Consider the following 19981-nt stretch of genomic DNA (forward strand, 5'->3'; position numbering starts at 1 on the left):
CACATTTGATTCAGAGGAAGGCAAAACCCCAAATAAATGGTCCAATTTGCTCCAGAAGGGGAACAAATGCTTTCTGATCCCCCAAGAGGCAATTGGATATTCCCTGGATCAACTTTACCTACAATGCCCCGTACACCCGATCGGTTTTCCCGGCGGTAAAAAGTCTGCCGGGAAAAACAAGGGGAAAACCGAGAACCTGCTCGTTAGCTTTTTCCCCCTACACACGGTCGGTTTTCCTGGCAGGAATACTGCCATGAGAGCTTTGGTCAGGAAATCCGGTCGTGTGTATGCTCCACCACAGGCTTTTCCCATAGAAAAAAACGGTGGGAACCCCAGCAGGAAAAAAGAAAATGTTCTTATTTTTCCCGCTGGGATTCCCGGCGGTTTTCCTGTCGGGAAAACTGCCATGGAGCATACACACGGGCAGTTTTCCCAGCCAAAAGCTGTCATGGCAGTTTTCCCGACGGGAAAACTGTTCGTGTGTACGAGGCATAAATGTTAGTATCCAGTTAAATTATGTGTATCTAGGAAAGAATCCAGGCATTTCTCAAAGCAATATACTGAGTTGGCCAGAGCCAGCTCTTGAGGGAGTCTATTCCACATTTCCACAGCTGTTACTATGAAGCAGCTTTCTGTATTTGGAGATTACACTTTGGTAAAGCATGATGCCATGCATTCTTAATTGCACCCCAATGTACCTCACCAACACATGTGCGTTGTACTGCACCACAATGCAGAGTAGCACACTACAATGCATTACTGTGCGCTACATTGCAAAAAAAAGTACATGTACCTTTATTGGTGTGTTTTAGTGTGTTAGGATAGCCATTCAAATCAATGGGCTGCTAATACAAAATGCACATTAGGGCATAAAATAACACATGTGATAAGTGCGATGCAACTTTCCACTCTTTGGCACTCAAGTTGCAAGAAAGTCACGTCAAAGTAGTGCAGGATATGAAAAAAAATGTGTGATACGACCGCGCTAAATTAAATAATCAAAATTATACCATTAAAAAAATCCCCAAATAGTAAACGCAGCAAAAAATTGTGTTGTAGGTCAAACAGAGTAAAATGTATAAATATAATATTTATGCGCTGAATACTAACTTAGATAATGCCAACCGTGCTTATAAGTGATTTAAACTCTGAGTGATACCATAATATAAACAATAATATATAAACAATATAAATGAATCAGATCCACAATAATAGTCCAATTGTGTTAGATGTACACCAGTGGTTCAATTAGGAACAGCACCCAATTCAGTGTAGTGATAGGAAGTGTGATGTGATCACAAACAAACTCCTGCTTCACAGGTAGAAGGTCTCCTCCACATAGACACCGCTAATGGAAAAACAAAGAAAGAAACAACTCATAGCGCAGATGGTAGAGCACCAGATACACAAGAGACACTGATCTCTAGCAATAGCACACTCACGAAACCACCGTTCAAACAACGCATATATCCACAGTGCACCGATCCTCCATAGAGCCGCTCAGCTGATGTTTCCTCTCCTCATTCGGATCCACGATCCGTCCCGCTCGTAACTCCTCCCCCACGCGTTACGTCAATGGTCACTTGACTTAGTCATGGGTCACTACCCGTCCGCTCTCAGCTGATGTTATTTATGGTCAGTGAGGGGCTAAGGCAGAGACGGGATTGGTAGTGAGGGAGTGATTGACATCTCACATCATCGCTGGCATAAAAGGATTAACCATGCACTGTACAAACACATAGTGCATGTTAGCAATTTTATTACACAAAAACAATTAAAACTTGTTTAAAACTTTTGCGATTAGCATTTGTTTAAACGATCTAAAAATATCCTATGGCAAAAATCTCCTGGGGATATGCAACAAAGCATAGCAGCCTCCAGTGGCCACAAAGGATATGACAGCTTATAACACTCCAAGTACTAAAATATGAGACAATGTGCAAATAGAGCCAAATGCAGACTACTAATATAACTCATATACAATTAAAAATGTACCTAGTTATGTGTCATTAAAAATATCAATAAAATATCATAAAAATATTTTAAAATTATTATTCGAAAAATATACAGAGAGGAAAATATGTAAATATGTATAAAATAATTAAAAACAATTAATTATATGGACCATACCGCAAAAATTCTTCATATGCTCAATCAATAATCAGAGATGAAACAATTGAGATCAAATTCTATACGTTGGGCGACAATGATTTCATTTCATGTATCCATCTTGATTCAGATTGGCTTAATGTCCGTACCATATGGCTCCCTCTCCAATGTGGGTTATATTTAGCAATTGCCCAAAATTTGAGATCTTTGGGGTTCTTATTATGGCACAGAGCAAAATGGCGTGACACATTATGATTAGGAAAGCCCTTTTCAATGTTTTGGACGTGTTCCCTGAGACGTTTCCATAAGGGTCTTTTTGTGCGGCCAATATACTGCAGAGAACACGAGCATTGTAGAGCATAAACTACTCCCTCCGTCCTACATGTTATTAAATCTTTTATTTGGTATTCCTTTTGTGTAACATTGGACACGAAGCTGGAGCATTTTTGGCCATTGAAGTTGGTCTTTTTGCAGGCAAAACACCTTTTGCAAGGAAAGAATCCCTTGCCTTGGAAGAAGGTTAAAGTATTCGATTTAGTGGGGGGATCAGGTACATTTTTTGCCACCAAATCCCTCAGAGAGGGAGCACGTCTGTATATTACCCTTGGCATACTTGGAAGTATACACTGTAGCTGTTTGTCAGCCTGTAATATAGACCAATGTCTTTTGAAGATGGTTTCCAATTGTCTATGTTGGACATTATAATTCAAAGTAATTGGTATTTGATTGTCCAAGATTTTGCTTTTTATCCTATCTTCAATTAATGTCTCTCTGGGTATTTCTAACACGTTTTGGATTTGTATCTGTATGAAGCTACTATCATATCCTTTATTAGTAAATTTCTCGCCAATCAAATTGGCTTGCTCCAAGTATGTCTGTGGATCGGTACAATTCCTGCGGATTCTCACTAATTGGCCTTTCGGGATGTTAATGAGCCATGGATCATGGTGGCAGCTATCCACCGGTATATAGCTATTCCGCTCAACCGGTTTGAAAAAGGTTTTCGTGGTAATCTTTTGAGCTTCGAGTGTAATTTCTAAATCCAGAAATTGTATCGTTTTTTCATTGATGGTATAAGTGAGTACAATGTTTTTCTGGTTTAGATTTAATTTTTCAAAGAATTGGATTAAGGATTCAGCATCTCCCTTCCATATAAGAATACAATCATCAATTAAACTTTTGTACAGTACTAATTGATCTGGCGGATTCTCATAAATAGCAGTTTCCTCCCACTCAGCCATGAAGACATTGGCAACACTTGGTGCATACTTCGCACCCATGCCAATGCCATTGAGTTGCCGGTAATACTTCTGTCTGTGCCAAAAATAATTATGTTGTAGGCCGAATGCCAAACATCTCAACACAAACCTATTTTGTTTGGACACAAGTGACCCAAATTTATTTAGTGCCCATTTTGATGCCTGAATTGCTTCTATATGATTGATGACAGTATAGAGCGAGGACACATCGGCAGTTGCTAGTAGATAGTTCTCCGATCTTTCAACTTTTACGGTATCCAAAATCTGAATCAGATGTTTCGTGTCCCTTAGGTAAGCCCTCGTTTGTGGGACCAGAGGTTGAATGAACTTATCTACATACTGTCTTAGTCTTGCGTTTATGGACTGAATTCCATTAATAATGGGTCTACCTGGGGGTCTGAGTGGGTCCTTATGGATCTTCGGAATTGTATATATAATTGTATACATAATAGGCACCCTACAATTATCAGGGACTAAGTACTTATATTCTCTTTTGTAGAGTACTCCTTTATCTCTTCCTCTTTGTACCAGATCAATTAGTTCTTCCTTGTATTCATTCGTGGGGTTTCCTCTGAGCTTAATGTAAGTGTTCGAGTCTTGTAGTTGATTTTCCAATTCTTCATAATAATATTCTTTAGAAAGTACCACTATAGCTCCTCCTTTGTCCGCAGGTCTAATGATAACCTGTTTGTTTTCCTCTAATTCCTTTATGTATACTTTTGGAATCAGGAACTTTTTTCTAGATTGCTGTTGAGGATAATTATCCCTAGGATCCCTGCACTCATGGGTATAGTACTGGTGATCCTGTTGATAACCATATCCTCAACAGCAATCTAGACCACCACCCCAACAATATGATCATGGGAGCTCAACTCCCAGGGACTATTATCAGTATGATAACAGAAGAAGTCCCATACCTACGCACAACAAATATGAACCACTGGGCAATTACAGAGAGGAGAATGATTCACGTTCTTTTTTAGAGTATCGTCGGAGCGAGAGAACTCCTCCACGGTACGATCAAATGACACATATGCGAAGCCCCAACGAAAGAGAGGATGCAGAGGCGGACACAAGGTCCAAAAGAAGAAAGGTCCAGTAGGGGAGGGTATTTATAACATTAGTGGGACTGAACTAACACGTACGGAACTTTTAACTTTGGATAAAGGGCTTAAGTTTGCGCCAAAACGCAATCTAAGCAAATTCGATGTCTATGTGGACATACAAAAGTACACCAGGAAGCTAAATATCAAAAAATATATGATGAACCAACCCATTAAAGAAGCACAGGATCAAACCCTTCTGGGGAGAGTTCAACATAGCCAACTGAGGAATAAATCACTATTTAATCCTCAGGTTCACAATAATGAACACGTTGAAGTTTTCAATAAATTGGTACTTAGAGACCTGGAGAAACTGAAAATAAAAAAAGTTCCTGATTCCAAAAGTATACATAAAGGAATAAAGGAATTAGAGGAAAACAAACAGGTTATCATTAGACCTGCGGACAAAGGAGGAGCTATAGTGGTACTTTCTAAAGAATATTATTATGAAGAATTGGAAAATCAACTACAAGACTCGAACACTTACATTAAGCTCAGAGGAAACCCCACGAATGAATACAAGGAAGAACTAATTGATCTGGTACAAAGAGGAAGAGATAAAGGAGTACTCTACAAAAGAGAGTATAAGTACTTAGTCCCTGATAATTGTAGGGTGCCTATTATATATACAATTCCGAAGATCCATAAGGACCCACTCAGACCCCCAGGTAGACCCATTATTAATGGAATTCAGTCCATAAACGCAAGACTAGGACAGTATGTAGATAAGTTCATTCAACCTCTGGTCCCACAAACGAGGGCTTACCTAAGGGACACGAAACATCTGATTCAGATTTTGGATACCGTAAAAGTTGAAAGATCGGAGAACTATCTACTAGCAACTGCCGATGTGTCCTCGCTCTATACTGTCATCAATCATATAGAAGCAATTCAGGCATCAAAATGGGCACTAAATAAATTTGGGTCACTTGTGTCCAAACAAAATAGGTTTGTGTTGAGATGTTTGGCATTCGGCCTACAACATAATTATTTTTGGCACAGACAGAAGTATTACCGGCAACTCAATGGCATTGGCATGGGTGCGAAGTATGCACCAAGTGTTGCCAATGTCTTCATGGCTGAGTGGGAGGAAACTGCTATTTATGAGAATCCGCCAGATCAATTAGTACTGTACAAAAGAATTATTGATGATTGTATTCTTATATGGAAGGGAGATGCTGAATCCTTAATCCAATTCTTTAAAAAATTAAATCTAAACCAGAAAAACATTGTACTCACTTATACCATCAATGAAAAAACAATACAATTTCTGGATTTAGAAATTACACTCGAAGCTCAAAAGATTACCACGAAAACCTTTTTCAAACCGGTTGAGCGGAATAGCTATATACCGGTGGATAGCTGCCACCATGATCCATGGCTCATTAACACCCCGAAAGGCCAATTAGTGAGAATCCGCAGGAATTGTACCGATCCACAGACATACTTGGAGCAAGCCAATTTGATTGGCGAGAAATTTACTAATAAAGGATATGATAGTAGCTTCATACAGATACAAATCCAAAACGTGTTAGAAATACCCAGAGAGACATTAATTGAAGATAGGATAAAAAGCAAAATCTTGGACGATCAAATACCAATTATTTTGAATTATAACGTCCAACATAGACAATTGGAAACCATCTTCAAAAGACATTGGTCTATATTACAGGCTGACAAACAGCTACAGTGTATACTTCCAAGTATGCCAAGGGTAATATACAGACGTGCTCCCTCTCTGAGGGATTTGGTGGCAAAAAATGTACCTGATCCCCCCACTAAATCGAATACTTTAACCTTCTTCCAAGGCAAGGGATTCTTTCCTTGCAGAAGGTGTTTTGCCTGCAAAAAGACCAACTTCAATGGCCAAAAATGCTCCAGCTTCGTGTCCAAGGTTACACAAAAGGAATACCAAATAAAAGATTTAATAACATGTAGGACGGAGGGAGTAGTTTATGCTCTACAATGCTCGTGTTCTCTGCAGTATATTGGCCGCACAAAAAGACCCTTATGGAAACGTCTCAGGGAACACGTCCAAAACATTGAAAAGGGCTTTCCTAATCATAATGTGTCACGCCATTTTGCACTGTGCCATAATAAGTACCCCAAAGATCTCAAATTTTGGGCAATTGCTAAATATAACCCACATTGGAGAGGGAGCCATATGGTACGGACATTAAGCCAATCTGAATCAAGATGGATACATGAAATGAAATCATTGTCGCCCAACGGGTTAAATATAGAATTTGATCTCAATTGTTTCATCTCTGATTATTGATTGAGCATATGAAGAATTTTTGCGGTATGGTCCATATAATTAATTGTTTTTAATTATTTTATACATATTTACATATTTTCCTCTCTGTATATTTTTCGAATAATAATTTTAAAATATTTTTATGATATTTTATTGATATTTTTAATGACACATAACTAGGTACATTTTTAATTGTATATGAGTTATATTAGTAGTCTGCATTTGGCTCTATTTGCACATTGTCTCATATTTTAGTACTTGGAGTGTTATAAGCTGTCATATCCTTTGTGGCCATTGGAGGCTGCTATGCTTTGTTGCATATCCCCAGGAGATTTTTGCCATAGGATATTTTTAGATCATTTAAACAAATGCTAATCGCAAAAGTTTTAAACAAGTTTTAATTGTTTTTGTGTAATAAAATTGCTAACATGCACTATGTGTTTGTACAGTGCATGGTTAATCCTTTTATGCCAGCGATGATGTGAGATGTCAATCACTCCCTCACTACCAATCCCGTCTCTGCCTGAGCCCCTCGCTGACCATAAATAACATCAGCTGAGAGCGGACGGGTAGTGACCCATGACTAAGTCAAGTGACCATTGACGTAACGCGTGGGGGAGGAGTTACGAGCGGGACGGATCGTGGAACCGAATGAGGAGAGGAAACATCAGCTGAGCGGCTCTATGGAGGATCGGTGCACTGTGGATATATGCGTTGTTTGAACGGTGGTTTCGTGAGTGTGCTATTGCTAGAGATCAGTGTCTCGTGTGTATCTGGTGCTCTACCATCTGCGCTATGAGTTGTTTCTTTCTTTGTTTTTCCATGAGCGGTGTCTATGTGGAGGAGACCTTCTACCTGTGAAGCAGGAGTTTGTTTGTGATCACATCACACTTCCTATCACTACACTGAATTGGGTGCTGTTCCTAATTGAACCACTGGTGTTCATCTAACACAATTGGACTATTATTGTGGATCTGATTCATTTATATTGTTTATATATTATTGTTTATATTATGGTATCACTCAGAGTTTAAATCACTTATAAGCACGGTTGGCATTATCTAAGTTAGTATTCAGCGCATAAATATTATATTTATACAAAGTAGTGCAGGAACCTTTTCAAAGTCACGACTTGCCACGTGTCTAAGTTCACATGACAAGTGGCACTAGTGTGAACGGAGACTAATCCCATAATCAGCTATTTTATCAGCTGAGCAGAGACGAAGCTGCTCATTATTGCTTGGTTTTCTTTGGCTACCCCCGAGGGACCATTAAACAATAAGACAACTAGTTGCCCATTTTATAAGAAATATCTTGGAGGGTGTTTCAGCACAAAATCATTCTGAAAGTCAGTGGCTCTGAAATTCTGGTTAAAATGTCGACGGTTACATGCACTCATGTTTTAGGTACAAACAGTGGAAAGTCCAAGGAGGGTTGCCCATTAATTCCAGGAAACAAAAACCATTCAACCTTTATTGTTTATTTGGGATGGCGACACCCTAAAAAACCTTGGACTTATACATGCTCCTATGTTACAGTTCTATATCCTATTATGTATGGTACAATGATCACTGACCTTTAAAGTGACACAACAGTCTTGTTCTTTCCTTTCCAAATAAACCTCAATAATGAGATCTCCGGCTTGTGACAACTGTTTAGAAAAAAGTATATATTTTTTATTAAATGTTTTCCTAGTGTATTAATTCAAGAATAGTTAGTTTATAGTAAAAATAAACCCCAGTTAAACATGAGAAACTTCTGTATCACTTAAGATTTAATTAGCTAACTGTTCTATTCCAGGCACCTCACAGGAGTTTGATTTGATCAAACCATACCAGGCCACATTCCCTCAACATGGGGATCTCCCAGATCTCACCTACCCCTACTCAGTTTACCAAAAAGGTAAAAGGTTACCACAAATAAATATTAACACAGGGCCAGTTTTTGACAATTCCTTTATTAAAAAAAATAAAACAATGCCCCCCCCCGAAGTATATCAAGCATCAATCCCGATGGTGTTTTTTTTGCCCACTAGGTGTGGCTGTGGACTTCCTCCGAGCATGCAGACCGGAAAAAATCGGGTCCTGAACCATACCAGACCACATGCCCTACATGTTGAGAGCAAGTGGCCTGGTCTGGTACGGGAAAGGGGGGGGGGGTCTCGCTTATGCCCCTTTTTCCTGGTCTGCGGGACTGCATGCTCGGATTGCTGGCTCTGAGGAAGTCCGCAGCCACACCTAGTGGGCAAAATTGATTGACAGTAGCCTACACGCTACAGAGTCACAACCACAAAGGCTAATAGTTTGGCTATCCCTTGAAAGTACTGGTAGGTGAACTTGGGAAGGATAAGTGGACGCCAATGAGGAGCCATGACTGATGTGATGGCAGAAGCAACCAAACACTGGAGGCTCTTCCTGGAGCAAAACGACTGACAATATGCAAGGGCGTGCGTGTTAAATATCCTGGCTTTTGGCTTAAAATAACGTACATGCTGTGAAACCGTGGAGGTGAGCCCTAATATCTGTCTAATTTAGGTTCCATTCACAACATGACATTCCTGATTGCGGGTGGAACTGTCAACAAACTGCCGTCATGTCTCGTTCTCTCCTCTCCTCACACTGATCGTGCAAGCAGAGGAGGGAGAGGCTAAAGCGTGAGGCTGCTTCAGGTTTTATTTATATATTGAAAGTGCACAGCAGTGCCACATCTGTGCCCCAGCAGTGCAAATCTGTGCCCCAGTAGTGCCCCATCAGTGCACATCTGTGCCCCATCAGTGCCCAGCAGTGCTCTACAGTACCCCATCAGTGCCACATCAGTAACCCAGCAGTGCCTCATCAGTGCAGAACTGTGCCCCATCAGTGCCACATCAGGGCACATTTGTGCCCCATCAGTGCCCCATCAGTGCACATCTGTGCCACGTCAGTGCCCCATCAGTGCACATCTGTACTCCATCAGTGCCACAGTAGCGCTCTACAGTGCCCCATCAGAGCACATCTGTGCCTCAGCAGTCCCACATCAGTGAGCAGCAGTGCCACATCAGTGTACATATGTGCCCCATTAGTGTCCCATCTGTGCTTTACAGTGCCACATCAGTGTCCTACAGTGCACATCTGTGCCCTACAGTGCCCAATCAGTGCACAGCTGTGCTCTACAGTGCCACATCAGTGCCCCATCAGTGATCTACAGTGCCTCATCAGTGCCACTAAAGTGCCCATTAGTGCCAATACAGTGCCCATCAGTAAGTGCTCATCAGTGCCACCCTATCAGTGGATACTCATCAATGCCCGTGAGTACTGTAAAAAAAATAAAAAAATGTGCAGAAAATGTGTTTTCATTTACTTTCCAGATTTTCTAAAAACGTGTGGAAAAAAATGACATTTAAAAGACTCATTATGCCTCATATAATATATTTTGGGGTGTTTTCTTTCCAAAATTGGGTAATTGTGTGAGCATTTTCATTGTCCTGGTGCTCCAGGGTCTTTAAAAGAGTGATAGGTTGTCAGGAAATTATATGTGTAATTTATGTCCCTAGAATGTGTGACTGTGCTCCCTGCATGTTGGGCCTCTGTATGTGGCCAGTAAAAGTCTCACACATGTGGTATCAACATACTCAGGAGGAGTAGTAGAATGTGTTTTGGGGTGTAGTTGTAAGTATGCATATGCTGTGTGTGATTAATAACCTTGTGAAAAAACATCTTAATTTTACAAAAAATTAATACATGAAAAAACTCATCATGCCTCTTACTAAATGCATTGGAATGTCTACTCTCTAAAAAAGGGGTCATTTGGGGGATACTGTACTTTCCTGGCTTGTTAGCGTCTCAAGAAATGAGATAGGCCTTCAGTACATCAAGTGTGATACATTTTCAATGATTGCTACCATAGCTTGTAGACTCTATAACTTTCACACAGACCAAATAATATACACTGATTTGGGTTATTTTTTACCAAATTTATGTAGCAGTATACATTTTGGCCAAAATTTATGAAGACAAATTACTACTTTGCAAAATTTTATAACAGAAACAAACAAATATGCATTTTGTTACAAAAAGTTCTGTCTTTTTTTTATTTATAGCGCAAAAAACTCCAGTGGTGATTAAATACCACCAAAAGAAAGCTCTATTTGTATGAAAAAAATGACAACAAATTCATGAGTACAGTGTTGCATGACTAATTGTCATTCAAAGTGTGGGAGCACTGAAAGCTGAAAACTGGCCTGGTTAGGAAGAGAGGGTTTAAAGGAGAAGTCCAGCCTGAGCTTTTTAGGCTGGGCTACTTCTCTGGGTCACAGGAGTGTAATTCGTTTTGCACTCCTGTGACCCGTTTTCAGCGGAGAGCAGTCTGAAGCGGTCATTAGTCGGGGCAGTGCATCATCGCGACTTCCAAGTCTGGATTCGCCAGCTGCCCTGATTAATGGCAGTCTCAGCGAGCCGCTGAGACAGCCTCTCCCCACCCCTCCAATGAGCATGGAGAAGCAGAGAGGAAAGAGGCTGACTGACAGTCAGCCTCTTTCCTCTCAGGGATCTGTGAGAACCGAGCCAACGGCGATGTTCGGTGGCTCGGTTCTCAGTGCACAGCTGGAGCATCGGTCTGATGCTCCATCCACCAAGGTAAGTATCAATCCAAAAAAAAAAAAAATACTTCTCTTTTTAGTGCCCAGTGGGCAAGTGGTTAAAAAATGTTAGCGTGCATGGGGTCTAAAAGTTCCCGCCACGCTGTCAAAACCCTATGGGGCAGATCCACAGAGATATGCACCCACGCAGCGTATCAGAGATACGCTACGCCGCCGTACCTTACCTGTTGTTATTTTGAATCCTTAAAGATTTCGCGCTGTAAGTTACGGCGGCGTAGTGTATCTCTGGCGGCGGAATTCAAATCGGCGATTAGGGGGCGTGTTTCATTTAAATGAAGCGCGTCCCCACGCCCAATGAACTGCGCATGCTCCGTTTCTAAATTTCCCACCGTGCATTGCGCTAAATGACGTCGCAACGACGTCATTTTTTTCAACTTAGACATGAATTACGTCCATCCCGATTCACGGACGACTTACGCAAAAAAAAAAAAAAAAAAATTTCGACGCGGGAACGACGACCATACTTAACATGGCAAGTCTAACTATACGCCGCAAAATACCAGCTTTAACTATACGCCGGAAAAAGCCGACTAGAGACGTTGTAAGAGAATGCGACGGCCGCGCGTACGTTCGTGGATCGTCGTTAATAGCTAATTTGCATACCCGACGCGGAAAACGACGAGAACTCCACCCAGCGGACGCCGAAGTATTGCATCTAAGATCTGAAGGCGTACGAAGCCGTACGCTTGTCGGATCTTACCCAGATGCCGTCGTATCTTGGTTTGAGGATTCAAACTGAAGATACGACGCGGGTAATTTGAAAGTACGCCGGCGTATCAGTAGATACGCCGGCGTACTCGCTCTGAGGATCTGGCCCCATATGTGCAAGGAGACTAACATGGAGAGGTGTTTAGAGTCAGGAAAAAAAAATGTCATATGCCCCATGAAGCAGCTGTAAAAAAGTCCACAGTGCACATATAGCGGATGGATGGGTGTCTGGATGACAGCCAGAGCTTGACAGCCCTTTATCTGTTTGATGATACTTTGTAACAAGATGGCTTGCTTTATAATAAGATTGGATGATACATGTTACAGTGTCTCATTCTTAATATTTTAGAACTGTGGAGTGTCTGCTTAGTCCCAACAGGGGATTAGTGTTGGGCCTCGTGGAGACTTGAAGTGCATGTGGGTTAATATGGCAAGCTCACATAAAACTATAGGTGACACAGCTTTACTTCTAATCAATTACCTACTACATGAGACTGTCTGTTTTATTACTCCTCAGTGTTTACCTGCCGCTTTGGACTGCTAAATTTGCATATAATGAACTAGGAGTCCACAAGCTATTGTAGAAATGTTTTGTGCACTATGACAGATGTTTTAAGGGGGCACTGACATGTGTATGGGCACAGGGGTGACAGTGGTGCTTGGTGTACTGTTTGTGGGGGAATCAGTGACAGCTCTGCCCCCCCTCACTGAGCTCGGCGTGGAGAAATGTCACTGTTGTGACGGCTGTGATCGGACACACCCGTCATGTGATTGGGAGGCATGGCACAGTGGCTGCGTTTGATGGCATGACACAGTTGCTGCGTTTGATGACACAGTGGCGACAATTGATGGCACAGTGGCGACAATTGATGGGCACAGTGGTGACAATTGATGGCACAGTGGCTGCGTTTGATGGCATGGCACAGTGGCTGCGTTTGATGGCACAGTGGCGACAATTGATGGCACAGTGGCGACAATTGATGGCATGGCACAGTGGTGACAATCGCTGGCACAGTGGCGATAATTGCTGGGCACAGTGGCGATAATTGCTGGGCACAGTGGCTGCGTTTGATGGCACAGTGGCGACAATTGATGGGCACAGTGGTGACAATTGATGGGCACAGTGGCGATAATTGATGAGCACAGTGGCCATCTGAATAACAGCAATTTGTTGGTTTTTGCCTATCAGAGCCTGTTTGCTCGAATCGGCTTCCAAATAGTTAACCAGGGGACGCAGGGGGTGTGCGTTCCCTGGTTAACACTGACACTCGTCTCAGCCAATCAGGTTCACCGGGTCTGGTTACCGGTAACCTGATTGGCTGAAGCGACATCGAGGGCGTGACTCTTGAGGGAGCGCGAAGGGAGGATGGCTGACCTCACTTACCAGTAAGGTAAGTGCTGGGGGACGGGGGAAAGCAATCTGGTGGGTTTTGAGGCGGCAAACTGGCGGCAATTAATGTGCACAGTGGGGACAATTGATGGGCACAGTGGTGACAATTGATGGGCACAGTGGTGACAATTGATGGGCACAGTGGTTGCGTTTGATGGCATGGCACAGTGGCTGCGTTTGATGGCATGGCACAGTGGCTGCGTTTGATGGCATGGCACAGTGGCTGCGTTTGATGGCATGGCACAGTGGCTGCGTTTGATGGCATGGCACAGTGGCTGCGTTTGATGGCATGGCACAGTGGCTGCGTTTGATGGCATGGCACAGTGGAGACAATTGATGGCACAGTGGCGAAAATTGATTACAAGGTAAGTGCTGGGGGACGGGGGAAAGAAATCTGGTGGGTTTTGAGGGGGCAAACTGGCGGCAATTAATGTGCACAGTGGGGACAATTGATGGGCACAGTGGTGACAATTGATGGGCACAGTGGTGACAATTGATGGGCACAGTGGTGACAATTGATGGGCACAGTGGTTGCGTTTGATGGCATGGCACAGTGGCTGCGTTTGATGGCATGGCACAGTGGCTGCGTTTGATGGCATGGCACAGTGGCTGCGTTTGATGGCATGGCACAGTGGCTGCGTTTGATGGCATGGCACAGTGGCTGCGTTTGATGGCATGGCACAGTGGCTGCGTTTGATGGCATGGCACAGTGGCTGCGTTTGATTGCATGGCACAGCGGCTGCGTTTGATGGCACAGTGGCGAAAATTGATGGCACCGTGTCCACAATTGATGGCACCGAGTCGACAATTGATGACACCGTGTCGACAATTGATGGCATGGCACAGTGGCGACAATTGATGGCATGGCACAGTGGCGACAATTGCTGGCACAGTGGCGACAATTGCTGCGCACAGTGGCTGCGTTTGATGGCACAGTGGTGACAATTGATGGGCACAGTGGCGATAATTGATGGGCACAGTGGCGATAACTGATGGCTGCGTTTGATGAGCACAGTGGCTGCGTTTGATGGGCACAGTGGTGGCAATTAATGGGCACAGTGAGGCTGCAATTGATGTTTTATTTTTTCATTTGTTTGCGCCCCCCCAAAAATTTTGAGCACCAGCCGCCACTGTGCTCGCATAAGGGTTCGGTAAGGATTGGGGGGGGGGGGGGTGGGCACGCTGTTTTTTCCTTATCTTTTGCATTTAGCTGTCAGTGGGGAACCCCGCTGACAGCCGATGACTCGTCAGGTGTTAAGGATGCGGTAGCCCTCTGCTCCTTAACAACTGGCTATTCAGTCTGTTAAGGGAAAAAAACACATGTAAAGACGCTTCACAAACACAACACTTGCATTTTTAGTGCGGGTCCTTTGAAGTCTATTACATGCAAAACACAATCTGCTGCAGGAAAAAAGTCCCTGACCCTTTCCGCAAATGATGCGTCTGAAAAGGGCATAAATGTGAACGTGTCCCGTAGGAAACCATGCTAACTGGACTGTACAGCGTTTCTGCAAACGCAAGAAAAAGTGCATAGGTGTGAACATAGCCTTAGGGGTTGATTTACTAAAGGCAAAATTGTGCACTTTGCAAGTGCAGTTGCTCCAGAGCTTAGTATGCAAGGTGCACATGATTGGATGATGGAAGTCAGCAGAGCTTCCCCTCATTTACTAAGCTCTACACTTGCAAAGTGCACAGTTTGCCTTTAGTAAATCAACTCCAACGTGTCACATGTTCCCCCATATTTAGACCAAGATTATTATTATTATTTTTTTTTTACTGAGGCAGCAGACAGAACTGGTGTTGGTGGGGGGCTGTACTGTATAGCTGCACATACAGGGCACCCTTTGCTATATGAAGAAAGCAAACATTGAGCCTAGGTAAACAGCTACTAACCCCTCTAAAGCTAATAAAATAATGGTGCATGGAGTTCAATTTTAATCCTTTATGAGAAAGCATTTAGATCAGTGGTCTCAAAGTACCGGCCCGCGGGCCATTTGCGGCCCGCGGACCAGTTATAAATGGCCCTCAGGCAGGGTGGAAGTGAGGGGAGCAAAAAAAAAAAAAAAAAAAAAAAAAAAATTTTTTTTTATTTTTTTTGAGCTGGTGCCATCTGGTGGTGTGCCGTTGGTATTACAAGTTATTACCACCAGATGTGAGCTGGCGCCATCTGGTGATGGCCGTTGGTATTACAAGTTAAGCATTACAAGTTAAACAGCAATTCTAATGTCATTTTACACTATTTTCACTGCCATATTCTTCCCTCTAATTAGAACCCCCAAACATTATATATATTTTTTATCCTAACACCCTAGAGAATAAAATAGCGATCATTGCAATACTTTCTGTTACGCCGTATTTGCGCAGCGGTCTTACAAGCGCACTTTTTTAGGAAAAAATTACACTTTTTTTAATTAAAAAATAAGACAACAGTAAAGTTATCCCCATTTTTTTTAATATTATGAAAGATAATGTTACGTCGAGTAAATTCATACCCAACATGTCACGCTTCAAAATTGTGTCCGCTTGTGGAATGCCGACAAACTTTTTTACCCTTTAAAATCTTCATAGGCGACGTTTAAAAAAATCTACATGTTGCATGTTTTAAGTTACAGAGGAGCTAGAATTATTGCTCTCACTCTACTAATCGCGGCGATACCTCACATGTGTGGGTGAACACCGTTTACATATGCAGGCGCTGCTCACGTATGTGTTCGCTTCTGCGCGCAAGCTCGTCGGGACGGGGTGCGTTTTCTGGCTCCTAACTTTTTTAGCTGGCTCCTAGATTCCAAGCAAATTTGTCAAACCCTGACTTACACCAGTGCTGGTGGTAATAATGCGTCCGCTTACACCAGTGCTGGGGGTTAATAATGTGTTCGCTGACACCAGTACTGTTGTTTTTGAAGTTTGAAAGTTTGCATGCGGCCCCCCATGGCATATGAAAACTTGTCTTGTGGCCCTCAGGTAATTTGAGTTTGAGACCCCTGATTTAGATGGAATATATGACAAAAATACACAACAAGATGTGTTACCTGTACATCCTTCCAGGTGGTGATCAGGCTGTTTTCCAAATCCATTTGTGTCACCTGCTCTTCATCAATCTTAAATAAAAATGAAACACGTTTTTTTTAATTATTATTTTTTGTTTGTTAAAATGGTCAAATAATGTAACTCTCTATGTTTGTGCTTTCTGTTTTTAGGCAGTGACAATGAATACTGCATTTATTGCAGTTATTTTTCTGTACTTGCTGAAAAATGTTCTTGGCCTAAATAAAAACAAATGTTGCCACCAAAATCTGTGAACCAATGAAATAGATTATTTTTTCATCTTTGGATTTAGATATACTTTAAAGTTACTGGCCCATATTCTCTCTAAAAATCCGCGGGCTGCGCTTAAGGCACTTACACTCCGCTGTCCCAACTTACAGGAGCAAGTGTTGTATTCCCCAAACACTTGCTCCGTAAGTTGGGACGGCGGAGTGTAAATGCCCCGGCGTAGCCTGGCGGATCTCCAAGGGGGCGGCTTGTATTCAAATTAAGCGCGCCCCCGATTCTAATGAACTGCGCATGCGCCGGGCTTCAAAAAGCCCAGTGCGCATGCTCCAGTTCTCGGCGGAAAACGTCAATGACGCCGACGTGTGCGTCATTGACGTAAAGTCGTATTCAAGAACGACTTACGGAAACGACGTACCCGACGAAAAAACACGACGCGATCCGTAACATGGCCTACGTGGGACTTGCGGAAACTTACTCCTCATATAGCAGGAGTAAGTTTCCGCTTACGCAAACGACGTTAGCGACGGTTACACGACGCAAACTCGTTCGGGAATCGGCGTAGAAGGATCATTTGCGTACGCAAATGAGTCCTTCACGTAAATGCCATCTAGCGGCGGCCGGCGTCATTACATTTAAGATCCGCCAGTGTAAGTGACTTACAGATGGCGGATCTTAAGTGTATCTATGCGAAAATGATTCTAAGAATCAGTCGCATAGATACACGGGCCAAAAAAGGGAGATATGATGGAGTATCCTGAGATACTCCATCGTAACTTCTATGAGAATATGGCCCACTCTGAAAGAAAAATAAGGGGCTGCCACAGCTGACTTCTCCTATGATAATGTTTGCCCCCATTCACACTTGAGCGTTTTTCTGCTCATTTCACTACCCCTGCCTTACCACACCTGACTACATTCCCATTCTTTCCCCTGTTCCCAAGCGCACGCTCAGTCACCTTATGCTTTACGTCCTACGTTCTAACATTTGCCCCATACAAACCTCAGATGAGACACTAAAGTTGGTATAAATGTGCAGCCTACGCTAAGCTAGGAAGGCCATGAGTAAAAAGGGGCATACATGGTAAAAAAGCGCTTGATATGCTCAATTATTCGATTTGTGTTGAGACATAAGGATGTTGTTATCGATCGATAATACATTGATAATTGGGGGACAAATATCAATACAAAGATGGTGTAATCACATGCACGTTCGACAGATCTTTATAAACCCTACAGTCTTTTTCAAACAATTTTCTAACCCTGTATGGTCAACTTTACTATACCTGCATGGCTTTCTATGAAAATAAAGTGGAACCTACCTCCTTGCAGGCTTCATAATCCATAGATAAAAAGCCAGCTATGCACAGTATCACAATGTAGAGGCTAGAAACTGCCCGCCCAGGCATCAGCCGCATCCTTTACCGCAGTGTATGGGACAGTGGCTGCGTTTGATGGCATGGCTATGGCATGGCAGGACTAATCTTAAGTCTGCGTAGTGCATGCAGCCTTGCTTGGAACAGTCTGTGTGGGGGAGCCAACCTACTTTAACATACAATTGCTGCATGTGTCTGAAGATACATGCTCCAGGGCTGTCATTCACTACCTGGTGAATCAGTGACCTGGAATAAGCACAACACATGCTTGTTCCAGGTCAGTAACTCGCTAAGTAATAAAGGATTAAGATGCCGATCTTGAAACTTGCACATTCAAAGACAGCAGTAGTAGCTCCCTTATTTCTATGATGACTAGGTTACACATGAATATCATTTAGACTCCTTTCACACTGAAGACATTTTTTAGGCGCTTTAGCACTACAAATAGTGCCTGTAAAGTGCCTGAAAAAAGGCTCATCTGCAATCCCAATGTGAAAGCCCGAGTGCTTTCATACTGGGGCACTGCGCTGGCAGGACATCAAAAAAAGTCCTGCAAGCAGCTTCTTTAAGGCGCTGTAGGAGCGGTGTATACACTGCTCCTAAAGCGCCCCTGCCCAATTAAATAAATGGGCAGTGCCGCGGAAGCAGCGTTTTTCAACCCTTTATTCGGCCGATATCGCCCAAAAAGCACCGCAAAAACGCTGGTCAAGCGCCACTAAAACTAGTGGCACTTTACTGCCAACGCCTGGGTGCTGGCAGTATGAAAGGGACCTAACTCATCCAAGAAGACAAAATGTATTAAGTACATTACTTACAGAGAAAATACTAGGATAATTGTCAATCAAATCCTCCATTATCTTCACTTCATGTTCTCCTTTCCCCTCTGTTTGGAACAAACTTGGAGCAAATAGAAGTGAAAGATTCTTGGTGCACATCTGGTTTAGATCTGCACATTTCTGGACCCTGGAATATCACAAACAAAATTAATAAAACAATGCACAGAGATTATCAAAAATACTGTATTAAACCAATTTGTAATGTACCTTCTATAATACAAAAAATCAGGGCCGGTGCTAGACTATTTTGCAACCTAGGCAAGACCAGGTATTTTCGCCCCTCTACCCCCATAAAAATAAAACTTCTAAACCTCTAAAATATAATTTCTATACCTCTATACGGTATAGAAAGGGTGCAAAATAGTCTGGCACCGGCCCTGTCTATACTCCCCTGTGATGTTTGTTGCCCCCTCATTGAACTGCTGGACACAGCAAGTATAATTGCCAACATTTACATTTTTTTTAGAGGACTGGGCAACAGCAGAAGACGGGACGACAGCAGAGGACTGGGTTAAAGCAGGGCAGGGGACTGGGTTAAAGCAGGGCAGAGGACTGGGTAACAACAGGGCAGAGGACTGGGTAACAGCAGGGCAGAGGACTGGGAAACAGCAGGGCAGAGGACTGGGTGACAGCAGGGCAGAGGACTGGGTGACAGCAGAGGACTAGGTGACAGCAGTGCAGAGGACTGGGTGACATCAGAGGACTGGGCGACAGGAAACGACTGGGTGAGAGCAGGGCAGAGGACTGGGTGAGAGCAAGGCAAAAGACTGGGTGACAGCAGGGCAGAGGACTAGGTGACAGCAGGGAAGAGTACTGGGTGAGAGCCGGGCAAAAGACTGGGTGACAGCAGGGCAGAGAACTAGGTAACAGCAGGGAAGAGTACTGGGTGACAGCAGGGCAGAGGACTGTGCGACAGCAGAGGTCTGGGTGACAGCAGAGGACTTGGTGTCTGCAGGGCAGAGGACTGGGTGACAGCAGGGCAGAGGACTAGGTGACAACAGGGAAGAGTACTGGGCGACAGCAGGGCAGAGGCCTGG

General features: G+C 43.1%; 1 protein-coding gene across 4 annotated transcripts in view; it reads right to left on the reverse strand.

Moving 5' to 3' along the window:
- The window catches only part of ARAP3 (ArfGAP with RhoGAP domain, ankyrin repeat and PH domain 3), a 259199-nt gene that overhangs the window by 29729 nt on the left and 209489 nt on the right, over nt 1-19981 (reverse strand). For all 4 annotated transcript variants that reach the window (XM_040344956.1, XM_040344957.1, XM_040344954.1 and 1 more), the window contains exons 23-25: nt 18924-19071; nt 16492-16560; nt 8305-8379 (exon numbers count right to left, since the gene is read on the reverse strand). In XM_040344956.1, the coding sequence (XP_040200890.1) occupies nt 8305-8379; nt 16492-16560; nt 18924-19071 (292 nt within the window). The remainder of the gene's footprint in view (nt 1-8304; nt 8380-16491; nt 16561-18923; nt 19072-19981) is intronic.

The sequence above is a fragment of the Rana temporaria genome, chromosome 3, assembly GCF_905171775.1.
Source record: "Rana temporaria chromosome 3, aRanTem1.1, whole genome shotgun sequence".
NCBI classification, from domain to species: Eukaryota; Metazoa; Chordata; class Amphibia; order Anura; family Ranidae; genus Rana; species Rana temporaria.